Source organism: Somniosus microcephalus, chromosome 16, assembly GCF_052327205.1.
Source record: "Somniosus microcephalus isolate GS21.2 chromosome 16, FLI_Smic_1.0, whole genome shotgun sequence".
Taxonomy (NCBI): Eukaryota; Metazoa; Chordata; class Chondrichthyes; order Squaliformes; family Somniosidae; genus Somniosus; species Somniosus microcephalus.
This window is the reverse complement of record NC_141002.1, coordinates 77,755,294-77,776,772: the sequence shown is the minus strand read 5'-3', so window position 1 is coordinate 77,776,772 and position 21,479 is coordinate 77,755,294. Positions and strand designations below refer to the sequence as shown.

Sequence of the window (21,479 nt, the reverse complement as noted above, 5' to 3'; positions counted from 1 at the left end):
TCTGGTGGGTGGGTGTTATTACAATGTGACAAGTTTACATGACCAGTTTCCATTATAACTGTGCACACAGGAATTTAAATGAAAAAGTAGACATTAAAGTATGGTATATATGCGACAACAGGAAGCGAGGTTTTGTAGATAGAAAGTGAATTCAGATCTCAGATTTTTATTCTATTACAGATAAATGTAAGATACTAAATACTGAAAGAAATAGTGGGCAACATACATGTTTTATTAGCAGTATTATAATAGCTAAAGTTGAGGTTGAAAGATAGCTGGGGGTATTAATATGCTCACCATTTTATATAGGATTACATAGGATATATGGCACAGAAACAGGCCATTCGGTCCAACCAGTCCATGCCGACGTTTATGCTCCACTCGAGCCTCCTCCTGTCTTTCCTCATCTAAATCTATCAGCATAACCCTCTATTCCCTTCTCTCTCATATGCTCATCTAGACTACCCTTAAATGCATCTATATTACTCTCTTCAACCACTCCCTGTGGTAGCGAGTTCCACATTCTCATCGCTCTTTGGGTAAAAAAGTTTCTTCTGAATTCCCTTTTGGATTTCTTGGTGACTACCTTATATTGATGGTCTCTAGTTTTGCTCTTCCCCACAAGTGGAAACATTCTCTCTGTATCCACTCTATCAAAACCGTTCATAAGTTTAAAGACCTCTATTAGGTCTCCCCTCAGCCTTCTTTTTTCAAGAGAAAAAGAGACCCAGCCTGTTCATCCTTTCCTGATATGTATACCCTCGCATTTCTGGTATCATCCTTGTAAACCTTCTCTGCACCCTCTCCAGTGCCTCTATATCCTTTTTATAAGGCGACCAGAATTGTACGCAGTACTCCAAGTGTGGTCTAAGTGACCTCCCTATTCGTCCTACCAAAATGTAATACCTCACAGTTATCTGTGTTGAACTTCATTTGCCAATTATTTGTCCATTCTGCAAGTTTATTAATGTCCTCCTGTAATTTGTTGCAGTCCTCCTCAGTAGTGACTATCTCACCCCCCTCCCCCCCCAATTTGGTATCATTCGCAAATTTAGAAATTGTGTTTTTGATTCCAAAGTCTAAATCGTTAATGTAAATTGTAAACAGCAGTGGTCCCAGCACTGCCACTACCCACCTTCTGCCACTGTGAATAGCTACCCTTTACACCCACTCTCTGCTTTCTGTCTTGAAGCCAGTTGAAGCTACTTGTCCCGACTCCACATGCTCTGACCTTATTCATCAGTCTATTATGGGGTGCCTTATCGAAGGCCTTTTGAAAATCTAGATAAATTACATCTACTGCATTACCATTGTCTACTCTTTCTGTTACCTCTTCAAAAAACTCAATAAGGTTGGTCAAGCAAGATTTTCCCTTTTGAAATCCATGTTGACTATACATTATTATACTTTTCGTTTCTAGATGTTCTTCTATTTTCTCCTTTAGTAGGGATTCCATTATTTTTCCTACCACTGATGTTAAGCTGACTGGTCTATAATTCCCGGGACAAGTTCTAACCCCCTTCTTAAATACAGGTACAGGTAGACTATCCTTTATCCGAACTTCCGAAAACCGAAAGTTTTTTCGTTCAGCGTAAGTCGTGCGCACGACATGACCCGAGTGGCGCAAAACATGGCAGGCGTGGTCCTCCGGGGCCCAGAACAAGAATTCCTGCAGACTGTCGACACGCCGGCCTTCGCTCTCGATGTTAAGTGTGACTGAGGGAGCTCTGCCTTTCCCTGTGAGCAGGGCAGAAGATCACAGAGTTCCCTCCTGGGTAGGAGATTGCAGGCTGAGCTGGGCAGTGTGAAGGAGGTACCGGGAGAGTGAACCCAACAATACAGCGGCCCGTCCGATAGCTGCAGCGGCCCGTCCAATATTCTTTTCTCCCCCCCCCGACCTGATTTGCGGGCCAGCTTAGCGTAGGTGTCAGCCGATATCCGGCTTTCCCACAACTGGCGGCGGCAGTCGAGCCCCAGACCCCCGCTAATTCAAGGAATTCAGAGAAGCAGGAAGGGGAATGAGACACGGAACAGTCGCAAGAGGTAGCCTGAACTTTAAATTAATTTGGTAATTAGTATTTGTATTTAATATAAATTTTTAATGTTCAGAGTTTCCCAGTCTGAAATAATACCTTCTGAAATCCGAAAATTTCCGAAAACCGAAACACAGCTGGTCCCAAGGTTTTCGGATAAGGGATAGTCAACCTGTATTATGTTAGCTATCCGCCAGTCCTCTGGCTATACAACTTTTTCTAATGAATTATTAAATATGTGTAGTATTGCCTCTGCTATCTCTTCCCTAGATTCTTTTAAAATGCGTGGATGCAATCCATCCGGACCAGGGGTTTTATCCTCTTTGAGTTTGATTAGTTTATTTAATATATCCCCTCTTTTATTTTAAATGCACTTATCTCATTACTCATATCATCCAAAGTCATGTCCATCTGTTCTATCTCCCTGGTAAATACCGAAGTGAAATAATGATTTAATATTTCTGCCATCTCATTTAGCACACCACAGTACTGTGGAGGAGTAATTAACAACACTGAATACAGAAAGTCAGAGGAGGTTATGCTCAAACTGTATAGCTCTGGTCAGACTGCACCTCGAGTACGGTGTCCAGTCTTAGCACCAAGGCAAAACGGAAACACTCAATCCCTGGAGACAGTTCAGAAAAGAGCAACAAGGTGGTCCTTGAGCATCAGAGAACTGAGCTAGGAGTGCAGATGAGAAAAACTGGGACTCTCAAGCTTTGAAGGAAAGCGACAATGGAGACCTTGTAGAAGGAAATAAGATGTCAAATGAAATAGAAAAGGTAAATCCAGAGCATTGCTTCAAGATGAACTAATAAAGTATGTCAAGAGGCTTAGGTTCAAACTGGTGAAGGGTAAATTTAGGACTAATGTACAGAAGAATTTCTACACACTAGGAAGAGTCTGAAGGCAAAAACTTTAGTCATTCAAGAGCCTAGTAGAAGTATGATTGTCTTTGTTTGTTGGATGAGCTAAAATGGGTCAAATAACTTTCCACATCTTGTAATTTACAAACTGCACCAACTGTAGTGCAAACAGAAACTGAGAGCTGGTTGTTCAAATCTTAATGTAGTTCTATACCACTAAAGGGGCCAATTACACTAGCCATTTGACTACCCGTGTCAGCTGTGGCTAAGTGCAGCTCGGCTCTGAGCACAAAATCTAAGGTGACATTTCAGTGCCGTGCTCAGGGAGTGCTGCACTATTGGAGGCGGCATCTTTTAGATGAGATGTTAAACCGAGGCACCGTCTGCCCTCTCAGGTGGACATAAAAGGTCCCTTGGCACTATTTTGAAGAGCAGGGGAGTTCTCCCCGGTGCCCTGGTCAGTATTTATCCGTCAACCAACATCACTAAAACAGATTAGCTGGTCATTATCACATTGCTGTTTGTGGGACCTTGCTGCGTGCAAATTGGCTGCTGCATCTCCTACATTACAACAGTGACCACACTTCAAAAGTGTTTCATTGGCTGTAAAGTGCTTTGAGGCCTCCTGAGGGCATGAAAGGCACTATATAAATGCAAGTCTTTCTTTTCTTTCTTTATACCACTGAACATCCTACTCTGTTCAAATGTACTTAGTTCTACTCTTATCCTTTCAGGTTACAATACACCAGAATTCTGACTGCAGCGGTTATAGTAATCCCACAAACTGTAAATAGTAGGTGAAATTTTAACAGACTTGGAAGATTTTAGTCCACTTACAGTGCTTCAAAAATAATTTGGTATTTTTATGTGGTGCTAAATTGCTCATTTGAGTAATAATTCATCAGAATTGTTAAGAATATAGAAATACCACTTGGGTAATAAATCCACAACATAAGCATTTACCTGAAATTGCCTCATCTCCAAGAGCTGCCTCCACTTGAAAACGGGGGCTCATGTTTGTTTGGGGTTCTATGCAAATTTTTCTTTGTTCTTCTTCCTCTATTTGGGCCAGTATCTAAAGAAACCAATCAAAAGTTGTATTTTCTATATCCACTGGATTTGCTGTCTTAAATTACAGTAGAACACAAGATTCTGCAGTTCAAACCACTTAGCAGACACCAATTTCTAGCATATTACTATCGTACGTTTTTCTTGCAGCACAACCTTGCCTCATCCACCTCACCATTCACCAGTTGCATATTTCATTTTTTTTTTACTCCTGCATTCCCCCATTGCACTATTGGGTCGCATACTCCTCTGCCAAAACTGTACGCGACTACAGGATCATCCTGGATGAACACGTTATCCCTGTCTTCTTTTCTCCACTACCAACTGTTGTGTCCGTGTATAATAAGACACAGACTGCGGAGAACGGCACAACAGGTGTTTACTCAACGTGGCTCACACTGGAACTGAACTGTACAGATTACTGCTGCAGGTTCCTCTGCCATCCTGTATGGTTCATTTGGAAGTCTTCAGAGGATGCAGTGCTTGCTATGGACCTTGAAAGCACCACAAATGATGACATCATGCTGTGGGGATTTCTGACACGAATTGGACAATTAGCAAGGCTTCCCACATGCTGGGAATTAATTGGCCACGTGAGGGAAAATTGCGTGGAGCTGGCTGACACTTTTTTATGTGTGTCAGAAACCCCACATTCGGGGAAATCCGACCATTCCCCACACAAGCCGAAAATCAGGGCCTACATCTCACTCTCCAGCTGTGCCTGTGTCTGGTTCTCTCGAGGCTCACATTTTGCGTGTCTATTCCTCTCTGGCGCTCTCACCCTCTCAGTCATCACTAATTAGATAGTTTACATTTTCTATCAAAAACACAGCTTATTCTAATTAGACACAAAGCAAAATATTGCAGATGCTGGAAATCTGAAGTTAAAACAGGAAATGCTGGAAACACTCAACAGGTCAGGCATTATCTGACGAAAGGCCACTGAACTGCAACATTAACCCTACTATCCTCTCGTCACAGATGCTGCCTGGCCTGCTGAGCTTTTCTAGCATCATCTGATTCGCATTAGACCCCTTTTATAGAATCATGGAATGATACAGCGCAGGAGGCCATTCGGCCCATCATCCATGTGCCGGCTCTTTGGTAAAGCTATTCAATTAATCCCATGCCCTCGTTCTTTCCCCAGAGCCCTTTAATTTTTTTCCCTTTGAGTATTCATCCAATTCTCTTTTGAATGTTACTATTGAAATTGCTTCCACCACCCCTCAGGCCGTGCACTCCAGAATTTTGCCCGAGAAGCTATCAAAATTCAAGAATGGTTTTCTCCTTTTTCTCCTATGTGCAGTCTAGCCTCTCTGGTTTTTTTAAAAAAGCTCTTTAACCTGAATAAAGATTTTGAAATAGGCCCTCTGGTTTTTCTTCAGATAATTCTGAAAAACAATGAAGCTGGAAGCTGAAAAGAAACTTGAGCTAAATGCTTTAGATGCATTCTAGAAAATTGGGTACACCACACATTGAATGAAGCATTTTATACACAATGATAACTAATAAATTGTCACTATCAGTTCCCATGATAGTTGAAAGTTAAGTGTGAAGCTGGATACGTGACAGAGTCTGAGTTCGAGTTGAATTGAAAGGGGCCATTAAATATTAGGACCGGAAAGAGGAGAAACAGAGGGGCTGTGGAAAGGTTGGTGCTGACGAGTGTAAGAATAAAAATATATGTTTTGTATGTGTGATGGACTCGAGACTATTAATATAAGTTGTATGTAATAAAGATAAATTTGATGTGTATGTGTTGTGTCTGGGTATAATAAGATACAGACTGCAGCAGAAACGGTACAACAGGTGTTTACTCAACGTGGCTCACAGTTGAACTGATCTGTACAGATTACTACTCAGGGCTATATACAGGTGTGGTCACTGCCGGTACTGCAGTATACATGAGCTGTAAAAGATAGTTCCCCACTTAAAGGTATATACATTACAATTCCTCCCCCTTTAGATTAACAGTACCATAACACTCATTTAACAATTAAATATCAAACTAATTACAATTAACACTTTTAACATGCAACATTAGCTGAAAATAGTCTATTTATATATTCAGTCTTTGGGAAGGCTTCCTGATCCTTTCTGGATAGCGCCTTTCCCGAGTGTCTTGCTCTTGGTGCGGAGGCGATTCTGGCCCCCTGTCGTCGGTTGGTTAATCAGCTTACGATGCTACTGTTTCTGGGGTAGATGCGACCTGTACGTCGGGTTCATCACCAGGTACGTATGGGCGAGACATGGGGTTGACTTGTTCCTGTGACTCTAGGATCTGGTCAGCATGGCGTCTCACGATGCTCTCCCCAACGTCCACTGTGTACATTAGTGGGCCCTGCCGTGTGCATATCATTCCTGGCTGCCATTTTTCTGTTCGGTAGTCGCGGGCCAAGACTGGTTGCCCTACATTGAAGCTCCTTGTTGGCTTCTCATGGATGTGCTGGAATTGCTTACTCTCAACATCTGTTCGTACGTTTGGTCTGAGCAAATCCAGGTGAGATCTTAACCTTCGGTTAAAGAACATCATGGCTGGGGCCTGGTTGGTGACTGCATGTGTCGCATTCCGGTAGGCAAACAGGAAATTCTCCACCTTGTGCTGCAGCGGAATGTTGTCATTGTACATAGCCTTTATTGCCTTCTTAAAGGTTTGTACGAACCTCTCAGCCAATCCATTTGTGGTTGGATGATACGGGGCGGATGTGTAATGCCTTACCCCATTCTTTTTCAAGAACCTCCGGAACTCTTCAGACACAAACTGTGGTCCGTTGTCGGAGCAAATCTGTTCTGGCAAGCCATTTCTGGCAAAAATGGTCCGTAGGACTGCAATAGTTTTCTCCGTGGTGGTGGAGGACATTTTGATGACCTCAGGCCATTTCGAGTGCGCATCCACGGCTATTAAAAACATTGAGTCCATGAATGGACCAGCAAAATCAATATGCACCCGTTGCCATGGAGATGAGGGCCACTCCCATGGGTGTAGAGGGGCCTGTGGTGGTGCTTTTTGGACTTTCTGGCATCCTGAGCAGCTCTTGGTCAGGTCCTCGATTTGTTTATCGATTTCCGGCCACCACACATAAGCCCTGGCTAGGCTTTTCATTTTTACCCCTCCCAGATGACCCTCATGAAGCTCATTGAGCACTCTATCCCTTAACTTGGGTGGAATTACCACTCGGGATCCACACATCAAGGTCCCCCGGCACACTGACAGCTGTTCTCTCCTTGTCAAGAATGCTGGCAACAGTGAGTCGCCATGTGCTGGCCATCCCTTCACCGTCAAATCATATACCCGAGTCAGTGTCGGGTCATTTCGGGTTTCCTTTTCGATACAAGCGTTAGTTACCGGTAGGTATTCAACTATAGTCGAATGGAATATTTCGACAGGATCCACTGCTGGTGCTTCCTCCGCAGTAGGCAGTGGCAGGCGTGATAGCCCATCAGCATTTCCATGCTGTTTCGTGCCCTTATATTCAATCTCATAGTGGTGCGCCCCTAGAAAAAGTGACCATCTTTGTAGTCGTTGCACAGTCATCACCAGAACGCCCTTCTTCGGATTAAAAATGGAGACAAGCGGTTGGTGGCCAGTCAGCAAGGTGAACTTCTGCCCGTGCAGATAGTGATTGAACTTTTTCACTCCCCACACTAGGCTGAGAGCCTCCCTGTCAATCTGGGCGTAGTTACGCTCGGCTGAGGTTAGTGATCATGACGCAAAGGCTATTGGCCTCTCTGGGCCGTCCGAGAATTTGTACGACAGCACCGCTCCAATGCCGTAGGGTGACGCATCACATGCCAACCGAATTGGTAATGCTGAGTTGTAATGGGCCAATACCTCATTCGATGTGATTAGTGTTTTGCTCTTCTGGAAAGCTCGTCTACATTCGTCACTCCACTTCCATGGCACCCCAGTTTGCAGTAGGGTGTTCAGTGGGTGTAGTATTGTAGACAAATTTGGCAAGAACTTATGGTAGTAGTTTACCAGCCCGAGGAACGACCTCAGTTGTGACACATTTTCCGGTGCTGGAGCCTTGACTACTGCCTCAATCTTTTCTGGGGACTTATGTAACCCCTCTTTATCGATAACGTGGCCACAATACGAGATCTGTTTTCTAAAAAACTCGCATTTGGGGCGGTTAGCTTGGAGCCCATATTCCTGCAATCTAGTGAGCACCTGCTCCAGGTTGGCAAGGTGATCACTGTCATTTTCGCCCGTGACCAGGATGTCGTCCAAATAACACTGGGTCCCTGGGATCCCTTGCAGGACTTGTTCCATTGCCCTCTGCCAAATAGCCGGAGCTGATGCTACCCCGAATACCAGCCGGTTGTATTGGTAGAGACCTTTATGGGTGTTGATTGTGAGGTATTTTTTTGATGCTTCTTCTACCTCCATTTGCAGATACGCCTGGGCCAGATCAATCTTAGTGAAGCGTTTCCCTCCAGATAGCGAGGCGAAAATATCTTCAATCCGCGGAAGTGGATATTGTACGGTGTGAAGGACCGGGTTCACTGTTACCTTAAAGTCCCCACAGATGCGAACCTTCCTTGGTTCCCCAGGCGTGCTGCTCAACGACTTTTTCATCACAGGGACGATGGGTGTAGCCCACTCGCTCCAGTCTACCTTGGACAGTACACCTGAACGTTCCAGACTCTCCAGCTCTGCTTCGACGGCTGGGCGGATCGCATAAGGTACCGGTCTGGCCTTAAAAAATTTTGGGCTTGCGTTTTCTTCAATTTTAATCATCGCTGTCATGCCTTTTAGTGTTCCGAGTCCTTGCTGGAACACTTCTTTCGCGTCAGTTAGGATCTTTGACAGTCGCCCAGGTGTGACGTCATCATCCTTTTTGTCAGCCACAGTCAGTGCCTGTATGGAATGCCAATCCAGTTGTATTTTCCGGATCCATTCACGTCCCAGTAATGGTGGTTCTCCATCTTGCAATACATACAGGTCTAGTTTTGGTGTTTCCTTACCGTTATATATAACGGTCACCCTTATTTTTCCTTTGGGGTAGACTTTTTGCCCCGTGTACGTCTTCAAAATAATTTTTGTGGGGCAGCACGGTGGCATAGTGGTTAGCACTATTGCCTCACAGCGCCAGGGACCCGGGTTCGAATCTGGCCTCGGGTGACTGTCTGTGTGGAGTTTGCACATTCTCCCCGTGTTTGCGTGGGTTTCCTCCGGGTGCTCCGGTTTCCTCCCACAGTCCAAAGATGTGCGGGTTAGGTTGATTGGCTATGATAAATTGACCCTTAGTGTTAGGGGGATTAAATACGTGGGGTTACGGGGATAGGGTGGGATATGTGTTGGTGTAGGGGTTACGGGGATTGGGTGGGATATGTGTTGGTGCAGGCTCGATGGGCCGAAATGGCCTCTATCTGCACTGTGGGGTTTCTGTGATTCTGTGTCTCTCAAGGGTATGTGTGAGAATATCTGTTCGTAGTCCCGTCGGTTTATGACTGTTAGGGCTGATCCTGTGTCCAATTCCATCTTTACCTGGACTCCTGCTATCTTGAGAGTGACCCAAATGGTTCGGTGATCCTCCGTTGTGATCACATTATGTAGTTTCAGACAACTCAGTTCCCTGCTTTCAGAGTCGTTGTCACTCTTTTGTTCGTCTGAACTATTCTCCGTCATCTTATGTACCTTCTTGTACTTTTCTTTGATAGGTTTCTTATTGCTGGTTTTCTTTCCTGACCTGCAGACTCGTGCTATGTGTCCTACTTTTCCACACTGTCTGCACACTTTGTCTTTGAACCAGCAATCATTCTGGTCGTGTGTTGTTCTGCCGCAGCGATAGCACTTCTCTGTTCCATATGACATTTTGTTTGTGCCATATTCTTACGGTCTCTGTTGTATCTCTGCAGCGCCCTGTGCTGCTGCTTCATATGATACCGCAATGCTGAAAGCCTTTTCCAGCGTAAGGTCCTTTTCAGATAAAAGCCGTTTCTGGGTTCCTTCACTTTGAAGCCCACACACAAACTTGTCCCTTAAGGTATCTGCCAGTCCCGCTCCAAACTGGCAGTGTTTCTATAGTTTGCGCAGTTCTGTTAAATAATCAGCATTGCTTTCATCCTTATGCTGGTTCCGTTTGTGAAATTTGAATCTTTCTGCTATCAGCAGCGGTGTGGAGTTTAAATGTTCCTTTAGTATCGTTACTATGTCTTCAAAACTCTTTTCCATTGGCTTCGTTGGGGTTACTAGATTTCGTAATAAACCATACGTCTTTGCACCCATTAAATTTAACAATACCGACGCTTTCTTGTCATCTGACACCTCATTTGCCTTGCAGTACACCTCTATTCGTTCGACATATGTAGTCCAATCTTCGACTTTATTGTCAAATGCGGTGATACTGCCACTCTTCGGCATTTTGGGTGTGGTTTAAAATGGCATCTCCCAATGGCTTAAAATGGCGTCTCCCGCGCTTTCCTTCCTCCCCCACTGCTGCCAACGCCGCTCCCGACGGTTCTCGTGGCAATGGCGGCGCCCTGTAGGCTTCGCGCGCTTCTCCTGCGCTGCTGCCACCGCCGTTCTCGGCGGTCCTCGTGGCAATGGCGGCGCCTCGCGGGTTTCTGCGCGTCTCTCTCTCCCTCTCTCTGACGCTGCTCGGCCCCTGAACACCGGCTGCGCCCTGTGCGCTCTGCCCTCTCTCTCTCTCCCCCGTCGACACTGCTCGGCCCTTTGCTGTGCCGCTCGGTCGGGCTCTAGCCCGCCGCTGTCCGGGAAGGGTCTGCGCACTACCTGTTGCCAGCCCGTTTCGCTGGACCACCTCGACTGGAAAGCCAAGCCTAGCTCTCGACAACCTCCCCCGCAATTCTCGAGTCTCTGCTAGATGACTGGGCGGTTGCCCGTGGTCGACGGCCGAGTCTCTGGCCTTGACCGCCAATCCACTGATCTCCAGGAACGAATCCCCGGGAGGTGATGCAGAGTTGCAGGCAGGTTCGAACTTGCCTCGTCATCAATGTTGTGTCCGTGTATAATAAGACACAGACTGCGGAGAACGGTACAACAGGTATTACTCAACGTGGCTCACAGTGGAACTGATCTGTACAGATTACTACTCAAGGCTATATACAGGTGTGGTCACTGCCGGTACTGCAGTATACATGAGCTGTAAAAGATAGTTCCCCACTTAAAGGTATATACATTACACCAACCATCTTGTTAAATCCATCTCCCCTGCCCCCCCTCCACCTTCATCTCCAATGACAAGGGCAAGGAGTTCATAGACCTCTTTATCACTAAGATTGGAACCATCCATTCAGCAGCTTCTACTGCTTCCCCTTGTCCACGACACATAACTCCAATCTAGCATCATAACAGGTCTTCTCTACATTATGACAATAGCAGTCTGCATGCAGGGAATGGGTCACATCAACAACAGAACACTGCATAAGATTTACCAGCTTCTTCCAACCAGGGTCCCTGTGACATTAAACACAACCATATTGATTAAATAACTTTTTATAACAAGTCCTATAGTATTAGTGGGAAAGATGTTGGTATTGAATTGGTCAAAGCCAAATCAAATAATTATTTGGTTTGTTCTACTTATCTATATATATAAAGCGGCTCTTCTGTCTGTCTGTCCCGATGTCTGTCCCGATGTCTGTCTGTCTGTCTGTCCATGTTCTATACGTTTGAAAGTTACAGAGCGTACCGACGCGCGCGTCGCCTCAAAAGAAAGCTTGCGATTCCGGACCGGTCATAGGCGTATTTACGTTTCGGCCGCACAAAAATCCCACTCGCGGTATCCGAAAAACGTTCAGCGTTCCGCTCATTAGCATCTCATTAGCGACCGTGTGACGTCGAGGTCGACCAATCGGACGGCGGGTTCCTGGCGCGTGCCGTCCGACAGTTGAGTGTCGAGTGACCAGACGATTGACCAATCCTACGCTTCGGTGACCTGACCGGTCGACCAATCGGTGCATGTGTGGGCGGGCCTTATCCTTCTGAACCGAGGTGAGTGGCCGCCATCTTGATTTTTAACGATTTTTTCCCCCACACTTTCTGTGTGTTAGGGAACTAAGGTAAATATTTTAATGATGTGTTAGGGAATTAAATAACAATTTATTTGTGTTTTAAATTGTCTTCAGCAACAGGAGGAACTGAAGTGATCCCCGAACCGCCGCCGTCCCCAAACCGGCGTCTTTAAAAATCAAAAACTTTCTCTCTCTCCCCTCTCTCCTTCTCCTCTTCCCTCTCTCCCTCTCCTCTTCCCTCTCTCCCTCTCCTTCTCTCTCTCCTCTTCCCTCTCTCTCGCCTTCTCCTCTTCCCTCTCTCTCTCTCTCTACTTCCCCCTCTCAGGTTTCACGGTGTCGGGCCGTAGCGCGGGCGGGCTGCCTGAAGTTTCCCGCTCGCTAACGGCCGCCAGGCCGCCTCGCGCCACCCGCCCTCCCGCGCATGCGCGCCGCCCGCACTGATTACAGCCGGGGGGGGGGGGGGGGGGGGAGGCGGGGCTCGGAGAGCACGGCTCTCTGCCGGGGGGGGCGGGGCTCGGAGAGCGCGTCTCTCGGCCGGGGGGGGGGGCGGGGCTCGGAGAGCGCGGCTCTCTGCCGGGGGGGGGGGGCGGGGCTTGGAGAGCGCGTCTCTCGGCCGGGGGGGGGGCGGGCTCGGAGAGCGCGTCTCTCGGCCGGGGGGGGCGGGGCTCGGAGAGCGCGTCTCTCGGCCGGGGGGGGCGGGGCTCGGAGAGAAGAGGCCGCCAGTTGCGAAGCCGCCTTGACGCCGGCACGCATGCGCACGGCCGCCACTGCGTCTAGGCTTTTAGTCTGCAGGAATTAAAGATTAATCTGGACACTACTGTGAGCAAACTGGGGGGGGGTGAAGAGAGAGCGACTGGGGGGGGGGGGTGAGGAGAGAGCGACTGGGGGGGGTGAAGAGAGAGCGACTGGGGGAAGAGAGAGAGCGACTGGGGGCGAAGAAGAGAGAGCGACTGGGGGGAAGAGAGAGAGCGACTGGGGGGAAGAGAGAGAGCGACTGGGGGGAAGAGATAGAGCGACTGGGGGGAAGAGAGAGAGCGACTGGGGGGAAGAGAGAGAGCGACTGGGGGGAAGAGAGAGGGGAAGAGAGAGAGCGACTGGGGGGAAGAGAGAGAGCGACTGGGGGAAGAGAGAGAGCGACTGGGGGGAAGAGAGAGAGCGACTGGGGGAAGAGAGAGAGCGACTGGGGGGAAGAGAGAGAGAGCGACTGGGGGGAAGAGAGAGAGCGACTGGGGGGAAGAGAGAGAGCGACTGGGGGGAAGAGAGAGAGCGACTGGGGGGAAGAGAGAGAGCGACTGGGGGGAAGAGAGAGAGCGACTGGGGGGAAGAGAGAGAGCGACTGGGGGGAAGAGAGAGAGCGACTGGGGGGAAGAGAGAGAGCGACTGGGGGGAAGAGAGAGAGCGACTGGGGGGAAGAGAGAGAGAGCGACTGGGGGGAAGAGAGAGAGCGACTGGGGGGAAGAGAGAGAGCGACTGGGGGGAAGAGAGAGAGCGACTGGGGGGAAGAGAGAGAGCGACTGGGGGGAAGAGAGAGAGCGACTGGGGGGAAGAGAGAGAGCGACTGGGGGAAGAGAGAGAGCGACTGGGGGGAAGAGAGAGAGCGACTGGGGGGAAGAGAGAGAGCGACTGGGGGGAAGAGAGAGAGCGACTGGGGGGAAGAGAGAGAGCGACTGGGGGGAAGAGAGAGAGCGACTGGGGGGAAGAGAGAGAGCGACTGGGGGGAAGAGAGAGAGCGACTGGGGGGAAGAGAGAGAGCGACTGGGGGAAGAGAGAGAGCGACTGGGGGGAAGAGAGAGAGCGACTGGGGGGAAGAGAGAGAGCGACTGGGGGAAGAGAGAGAGCGACTGGGGGGAAGAGAGAGAGCGACTGGGGGGAAGAGAGAGAGCGACTGGGGGGAAGAGAGAGAGCGACTGGGGGGAAGAGAGAGAGCGACTGGGGGGAAGAGAGAGAGCGACTGGGGGGAAGAGAGAGAGCGACTGGGGGAAGAGAGAGAGCGACTGGGGGGGAAGAGAGAGAGCGACTGGGGGGAAGAGAGAGAGCGACTGGGGGGAAGAGAGAGAGCGACTGGGGGGAAGAGAGAGAGCGACTGGGGGGAAGAGAGAGAGCGACTGGGGGAAGAGAGAGAGCGACTGGGGGGAAGAGAGAGAGCGACTGGGGGGAAGAGAGAGAGCGACTGGGGGGAAGAGAGAGAGCGACTGGGGGGGAAGAGAGAGAGCGACTGGGGGAAGAGAGAGAGCGACTGGGGGGAAGAGAGAGAGCGACTGGGGGGAAGAGAGAGAGCGACTGGGGGGAAGAGAGAGAGCGACTGGGGGGAAGAGAGAGAGCGACTGGGGGGAAGAGAGAGAGCGACTGGGGGGAAGAGAGAGAGCGACTGGGGGGAAGAGAGAGAGCGACTGGGGGGAAGAGAGAGAGCGACTGGGGGGAAGAGAGAGAGCGACTGGGGGGAAGAGAGAGAGCGACTGGGGGGAAGAGAGAGAGCGACTGGGGGGGAAGAGAGAGAGCGACTGGGGGGAAGAGAGAGAGCGACTGGGGGGAAGAGAGAGAGCGACTGGGGGAAGAGAGAGAGCGACTGGGGGAAGAGAGAGAGCGACTGGGGGGAAGAGAGAGAGCGACTGGGGGGAAGAGAGAGAGCGACTGGGGGGAAGAGAGAGAGCGACTGGGGGAAGAGAGAGAGCGACTGGGGGGAAGAGAGAGAGCGACTGGGGGGAAGAGAGAGAGCGACTGGGGGGAAGAGAGAGAGCGACTGGGGGGAAGAGAGAGAGCGACTGGGGGGAAGAGAGAGAGCGACTGGGGGGAAGAGAGAGAGCGACTGGGGGGAAGAGAGAGAGCGACTGGGGGGAAGAGAGAGAGCGACTGGGGGGAAGAGAGAGAGCGACTGGGGGAAGAGAGAGAGCGACTGGGGGGAAGAGAGAGAGCGACTGGGGGGAAGAGAGAGAGCGACTGGGGGGAAGAGAGAGAGCGACTGGGGGGAAGAGAGAGAGCGACTGGGGGGAAGAGAGAGAGCGACTGGGGGGAAGAGAGAGAGCGACTGGGGGGAAGAGAGAGAGCGACTGGGGGGAAGAGAGAGAGCGACTGGGGGGAAGAGAGAGAGCGACTGGGGGGAAGAGAGAGAGCGACTGGGGGGAAGAGAGAGAGCGACTGGGGGGAAGAGAGAGAGCGACTGGGGGGAAGAGAGAGAGCGACTGGGGGGAAGAGAGAGAGCGACTGGGGGGAAGAGAGAGAGCGACTGGGGGGAAGAGAGAGAGCGACTGGGGGGAAGAGAGAGAGCGACTGGGGGGAAGAGAGAGAGCGACTGGGGGGGAAGAGAGAGAGCGACTGGGGGAAGAGAGAGAGCGACTGGGGGGAAGAGAGAGAGCGACTGGGGGGAAGAGAGAGAGCGACTGGGGGAAGAGAGAGAGCGACTGGGGGGAAGAGAGAGAGCGACTGGGGGGAAGAGAGAGAGCGACTGGGGGGAAGAGAGAGAGCGACTGGGGGGAAGAGAGAGAGCGACTGGGGGAAGAGAGAGAGCGACTGGGGGGAAGAGAGAGAGCGACTGGGGGGAAGAGAGAGAGCGACTGGGGGGAAGGGAGAGAGCGACTGGGGGGAAGGGAGAGAGCGACTGGGGGGAAGGAGAGAGAGCGACTGGGGGGAAGGGAGAGAGCGACTGGGGGGAAGGAGAGAGAGCGACTGGGGGGAAGGAGAGAGAGCGACTGGGGGGAAGAGGAGAGAGCGACTGGGGGGAGGAAGAGAGAGAGCGACTGGGGGGAAGAGAGAGAGCGACTGGGGGGAAGAGAGAGAGCGACTGGGGGGAAGAGAGAGAGCGACTGGGGGGAAGAGAGAGAGCGACTGGGGGGAAGAGAAGAGAGCGACTGGGGGGAAGAGAGAGAGCGACTGGGGGGAAGAGAGAGAGCGACTGGGGGGAAGAGAGAGAGCGACTGGGGGGAAGAGAGAGAGCGACTGGGGGGAAGAGAGAGAGCGACTGGGGGGAAGAGAGAGAGCGACTGGGGGGAAGAGAGAGAGCGACTGGGGGGAAGAGAGAGAGCGACTGGGGGGAAGAGAGAGAGCGACTGGGGGGAAGAGAGAGAGCGACTGGGGGAAGAGAGAGAGCGACTGGGGGGAAGAGAGAGAGCGACTGGGGGGAAGAGAGAGAGCGACTGGGGGGAAGAGAGAGAGCGACTGGGGGAAGAGAGAGAGCGACTGGGGGGAAGAGAGAGAGCGACTGGGGGGAAGAGAGAGAGCGACTGGGGGGAAGAGAGAGAGCGACTGGGGGGAAGAGAGAGAGCGACTGGGGGGAAGAGAGAGAGCGACTGGGGGGAAGAGAGAGAGCGACTGGGGGGAAGAGAGAGAGCGACTGGGGGGAAGAGAGAGAGCGACTGGGGGAAGAGAGAGAGCGACTGGGGGAAGAGAGAGAGCGACTGGGGGGAAGAGAGAGAGCGACCTGGGGGGAAGAGAGAGAGCGACTGGGGGGAAGAGAGAGAGCGACTGGGGGGAAGAGAGAGAGCGACTGGGGGGAAGAGAGAGAGCGACTGGGGGGAAGAGAGAGAGCGACTGGGGGGGAAGAGAGAGAGCGACTGGGGGGAAGAGAGAGAGCGACTGGGGGGAAGAGAGAGAGCGACTGGGGGGAAGAGAGAGAGCGACTGGGGGGAAGAGAGAGAGCGACTGGGGGGAAGAGAGAGAGCGACTGGGGGGAAGAGAGAGAGCGACTGGGGGGAAGAGAGAGAGCGACTGGGGGGAAGAGAGAGAGCGACTGGGGGGAAGAGAGAGAGCGACTGGGGGGAAGAGAGAGAGCGACTGGGGGGAAGAGAGAGAGCGACTGGGGGGAAGAGAGAGAGCGACTGGGGGGAAGAGAGAGAGCGACTGGGGGGAAGAGAGAGAGCGACTGGGGGGAAGAGAGAGAGCGACTGGGGGGAAGAGAGAGAGCGACTGGGGGGAAGAGAGAGAGCGACTGGGGGGAAGAGAGAGAGCGACTGGGGGGAAGAGAGAGAGCGACTGGGGGGAAGAGAGAGAGCGACTGGGGGGAAGAGAGAGAGCGACTGGGGGGAAGAGAGAGAGCGACTGGGGGGAAGAGAGAGAGCGACTGGGGGGAAGAGAGAGAGCGACTGGGGGGAAGAGAGAGAGCGACTGGGGGGGGAAGAGAGAGAGCGACTGGGGGGAAGAGAGAGAGCGACTGGGGGAAGAGAGAGAGCGACTGGGGGGAAGAGAGAGAGCGACTGGGGGGAAGAGAGAGAGCGACTGGGGGGAAGAGAGAGCGACTGGGGGAAGAGAGAGAGCGACTGGGGGGAAGAGAGAGCGACTGGGGGAAGAGAGAGAGCGACTGGGGGGAAGAGAGAGAGCGACTGGGGGGAAGAGAGAGAGCGACTGGGGGGAAGAGAGAGAGCGACTGGGGGGAAGAGAGAGAGCGACTGGGGGGAAGAGAGAGAGCGACTGGGGGGAAGAGAGAGAGCGACTGGGGGGAAGAGAGAGAGCGACTGGGGGGAAGAGAGAGAGCGACTGGGGGGAAGAGAGAGAGCGACTGGGGGGAAGAGAGAGAGCGACTGGGGGAAGAGAGAGAGCGACTGGGGGGAAGAGAGAGAGCGACTGGGGGGAAGAGAGAGAGCGACTGGGGGAGAGAGAGCGACTGAAGAGAGAGAGCGACTGGGGGGAAGAGAGAGAGCGACTGGGGGGAAGAGAGAGAGCGACTGGGGGGAAGAGAGAGAGCGACTGGGGGGAAGAGAGAGAGCGACTGGGGGGAAGAGAGAGAGCGACTGGGGGGAAGAGAGAGAGCGACTGGGGGGAAGAGAGAGAGCGACTGGGGGGAAGAGAGAGAGCGACTGGGGGGAAGAGAGAGAGCGACTGGGGGGAAGAGAGAGAGCGACTGGGGGGAAGAGAGAGAGCGACTGGGGGGAAGAGAGAGAGCGACTGGGGGGAAGAGAGAGAGCGACTGGGGGGAAGAGAGAGAGCGACTGGGGGGAAGAGAGAGAGCGACTGGGGGGAAGAGAGAGAGCGACTGGGGGGAAGAGAGAGAGCGACTGGGGGGAAGAGAGAGAGCGACTGGGGGAGAGAGAGAGCGACTGGGGGAAGAGAGAGAGCGACTGGGGGGAAGAGAGAGAGCGACTGGGGGGAAGAGAGAGAGCGACTGGGGGGAAGAGAGAGAGCGACTGGGGGAAGAGAGAGAGCGACTGGGGGGAAGAGAGAGAGCGACTGGGGGGAAGAGAGAGAGCGACTGGGGGGAAGAGAGAGAGCGACTGGGGGGAAGAGAGAGAGCGACTGGGGGAAGAGAGAGACTGGGGGGAAGAGAGAGAGCGACTGGGGGAAGAGAGAGAGCGACTGGGGGGAAGAGAGAGAGCGACTGGGGGGAAGAGAGAGAGCGACTGGGGGGAAGAGAGAGAGCGACTGGGGGGAAGAGAGAGAGCGACTGGGGGAAGAGAGAGAGCGACTGGGGGGAAGAGAGAGAGCGACTGGGGGGAAGAGAGAGAGCGACTGGGGGGAAGAGAGAGAGCGACTGGGGGGAAGAGAGAGAGCGACTGGGGGGAAGAGAGAGAGCGACTGGGGGGAAGAGAGAGAGCGACTGGGGGGAAGAGAGAGAGCGACTGGGGGGAAGAGAGAGAGCGACTGGGGGGAAGAGAGAGAGCGACTGGGGGGAAGAGAGAGAGCGACTGGGGGGAAGAGAGAGAGCGACTGGGGGGAAGAGAGAGAGCGACTGGGGGGAAGAGAGAGAGCGACTGGGGGGAAGAGAGAGAGCGACTGGGGGGAAGAGAGAGAGCGACTGGGGGGAAGAGAGAGAGCGACTGGGGGGAAGAGAGAGAGCGACTGGGGGAAGAGAGAGAGCGACTGGGGGGAAGAGAGAGAGCGACTGGGGGGAAGAGAGAGAGCGACTGGGGGGAAGAGAGAGAGCGACTGGGGGGAAGAGAGAGAGCGACTGGGGGGAAGAGAGAGAGCGACTGGGGGGAAGAGAGAGAGCGACTGGGGGAAGAGAGAGAGCGACTGGGGGGAAGAGAGAGAGCGACTGGGGGGAAGAGAGAGAGCGACTGGGGGGAAGAGAAGCGAGAGAGAGCGACTGGGGGGAAGAGAGAGAGCGACTGGGGGGAAGAGAGAGAGCGACTGGGGGGAAGAGAGAGAGCGACTGGGGGGAAGAGAGAGAGCGACTGGGGGGAAGAGAGAGAGCGACTGGGGGGAAGAGAGAGAGCGACTGGGGGAAGAGAGAGAGCGACTGGGGGGAAGAGAGAGAGCGACTGGGGGAAGAGAGAGAGCGACTGGGGGGAAGAGAGAGAGCGACTGGGGGGAAGAGAGAGAGCGACTGGGGGGAAGAGAGAGAGCGACTGGGGGGAAGAGAGAGAGCGACTGGGGGGAAGAGAGAGAGCGACTGGGGGGAAGAGAGAGAGCGACTGGGGGGAAGAGAGAGAGCGACTGGGGGGAAGAGAGAGAGCGACTGGGGGGAAGAGAGAGAGCGACTGGGGGGAAGAGAGAGAGCGACTGGGGGGAAGAGAGAGAGCGACTGGGGGGAAGAGAGAGAGCGACTGGGGGGAAGAGAGAGAGCGACTGGGGGGAAGAGAGACTGAGAGAGACTGGGGGGAAGAGAGAGAGCGACTGGGGGGAAGAGAGAGAGCGACTGGGGGGAAGAGAGAGAGCGACTGGGGGGAAGAGAGAGAGCGACTGGGGGGAAGAGAGAGAGCGACTGGGGGGAAGAGAGAGAGCGACTGGGGGGAAGAGAGAGAGCGACTGGGGGGAAGAGAGAGAGCGACTGGGGGAAGAGAGAGAGCGACTGGGGGGAAGAGAGAGAGCGACTGGGGGGAAGAGAGAGAGCGACTGGGGGGAAGAGAGAGAGCGACTGGGGGGAAGAGAGAGAGCGACTGGGGGGAAGAGAGAGAGCGACTGGGGGGAAGAGAGAGAGCGACTGGGGGGAAGAGAGAGAGCGACTGGGGGAAGAGAGAGAGCGACTGGGGGGAAGAGAGAGAGCGACTGGGGGGAAGAGAGAGAGCGACTGGGGGGAAGAGAGAGAGCGACTGGGGGAAGAGAGAGAGCGACTGGGGGGAAGAGAGAGAGCGACTGGGGGGAAGAGAGAGAGCGACTGGGGGGAAGAGAGAGAGCGACTGGGGGGAAGAGAGAGAGCGACTGGGGGGAAGAGAGAGAGCGACTGGGGGGAAGAGAGAGAGCGACTGGGGGGAAGAGAGAGAGCGACTGGGGGGAAGAGAGAGAGCGACTGGGGGGAAGAGAGAGAGCGACTGGGGGGAAGAGAGAGAGCGACTGGGGGGAAGAGAGAGAGCGACTGGGGGGAAGAGAGAGAGCGACTGGGGGGAAGAGAGAGAGCGACTGGGGGGAAGAGAGAGAGCGACTGGGGGGAAGAGAGAGAGCGACTGGGGGGAAGAGAGAGAGCGACTGGGGGGAAGAGAGAGAGCGACTGGGGGGAAGAGAGAGAGCGACTGGGGGGAAGAGAGAGAGCGACTGGGGGGAAGAGAGAGAGCGACTGGGGGGAAGAGAGAGAGCGACTGGGGGGAAGAGAGAGAGCGACTGGGGGGAAGAGAGAGAGCGACTGGGGGGAAGAGAGAGAGCGACTGGGGGGAAGAGAGAGAGCGACTGGGGGGAAGAGAGAGAGCGACTGGGGGGAAGAGAGAGAGCGACTGGGGGGAAGAGAGAGAGCGACTGGGGGGAAGAGAGAGAGCGACTGGGGGAAGAGAGAGAGCGACTGGGGGGAAGAGAGAGAGCGACTGGGGGGAAGAGAGAGAGCGACTGGGGGGAAGAGAGAGAGCGACTGGGGGGAAGAGAGAGAGCGACTGGGGGGAAGAGAGAGAGCGACTGGGGGGAAGAGAGAGAGCGACTGGGGGGAAGAGAGAGAGCGACTGGGGGGAAGAGAGAGAGCGACTGGGGGGAAGAGAGAGAGCGACTGGGGGGAAGAGAGAGAGCGACTGGGGGGAAGAGAGAGAGCGACTGGGGGGAAGAGAGAGAGCGACTGGGGGAAGAGAGAGAGCGACTGGGGGGAAGAGAGAGAGCGACTGGGGGGAAGAGAGAGAGCGACTGGGGGGAAGAGAGAGAGCGACTGGGGGGAAGAGAGAGAGCGACTGGGGGAAGAGAGAGAGCGACTGGGGGAAGAGAGAGGGCGACTGGGGGGAAGAGAAGAGAGCGACTGGGGGGAAGAGAGAGAGCGACTGGGGGAAGAGAGAGAGCGACTGGGGGGAAGAGAGAGAGCGACTGGGGGGAAGAGAGAGAGCGACTGGGGGGAAGAGAGAGAGCGACTGGGGGGAAGAGAGAGAGCGACTGGGGGAAGAGAGAGAGCGACTGGGGGGAAGAGAGAGAGCGACTGGGGGGAAGAGAGAGAGCGACTGGGGGAAGAGAGAGAGCGACTGGGGGGAAGAGAGAGAGCGACTGGGGGGAAGAGAGAGAGCGACTGGGGGGAAGAGAGAGAGCGACTGGGGGGAAGAGAGAGAGCGACTGGGGGGAAGAGAGAGAGGCGACTGGGGGAAGAGAGAGAGCGACTGGGGGGGAAGACGGAGAGAGCGACTGGGGGGAAGGAGAGAGAGCGACTGGGGGGAAGAGAGAGAGCGACTGGGGGAAGAGAGAGAGCGACTGGGGGGAAGAGAGA

At 53.5% G+C, this 21,479-nt stretch overlaps 1 protein-coding gene across 4 annotated transcripts in view; it reads right to left on the bottom strand.

Annotated features, from left to right (window-relative positions):
* lrriq1 (leucine-rich repeats and IQ motif containing 1) overlaps positions 1–21,479 on the bottom strand; it is a 223,927-nt gene that overhangs the window by 176,297 nt on the left and 26,151 nt on the right. For all 4 annotated transcript variants that reach the window (XM_086009304.1, XM_086009305.1, XM_086009307.1 and 1 more), the window contains one exon: positions 3,863–3,974. In XM_086009304.1, the coding sequence (XP_085865430.1) occupies positions 3,863–3,974 (112 nt within the window). The remainder of the gene's footprint in view (positions 1–3,862; positions 3,975–21,479) is intronic.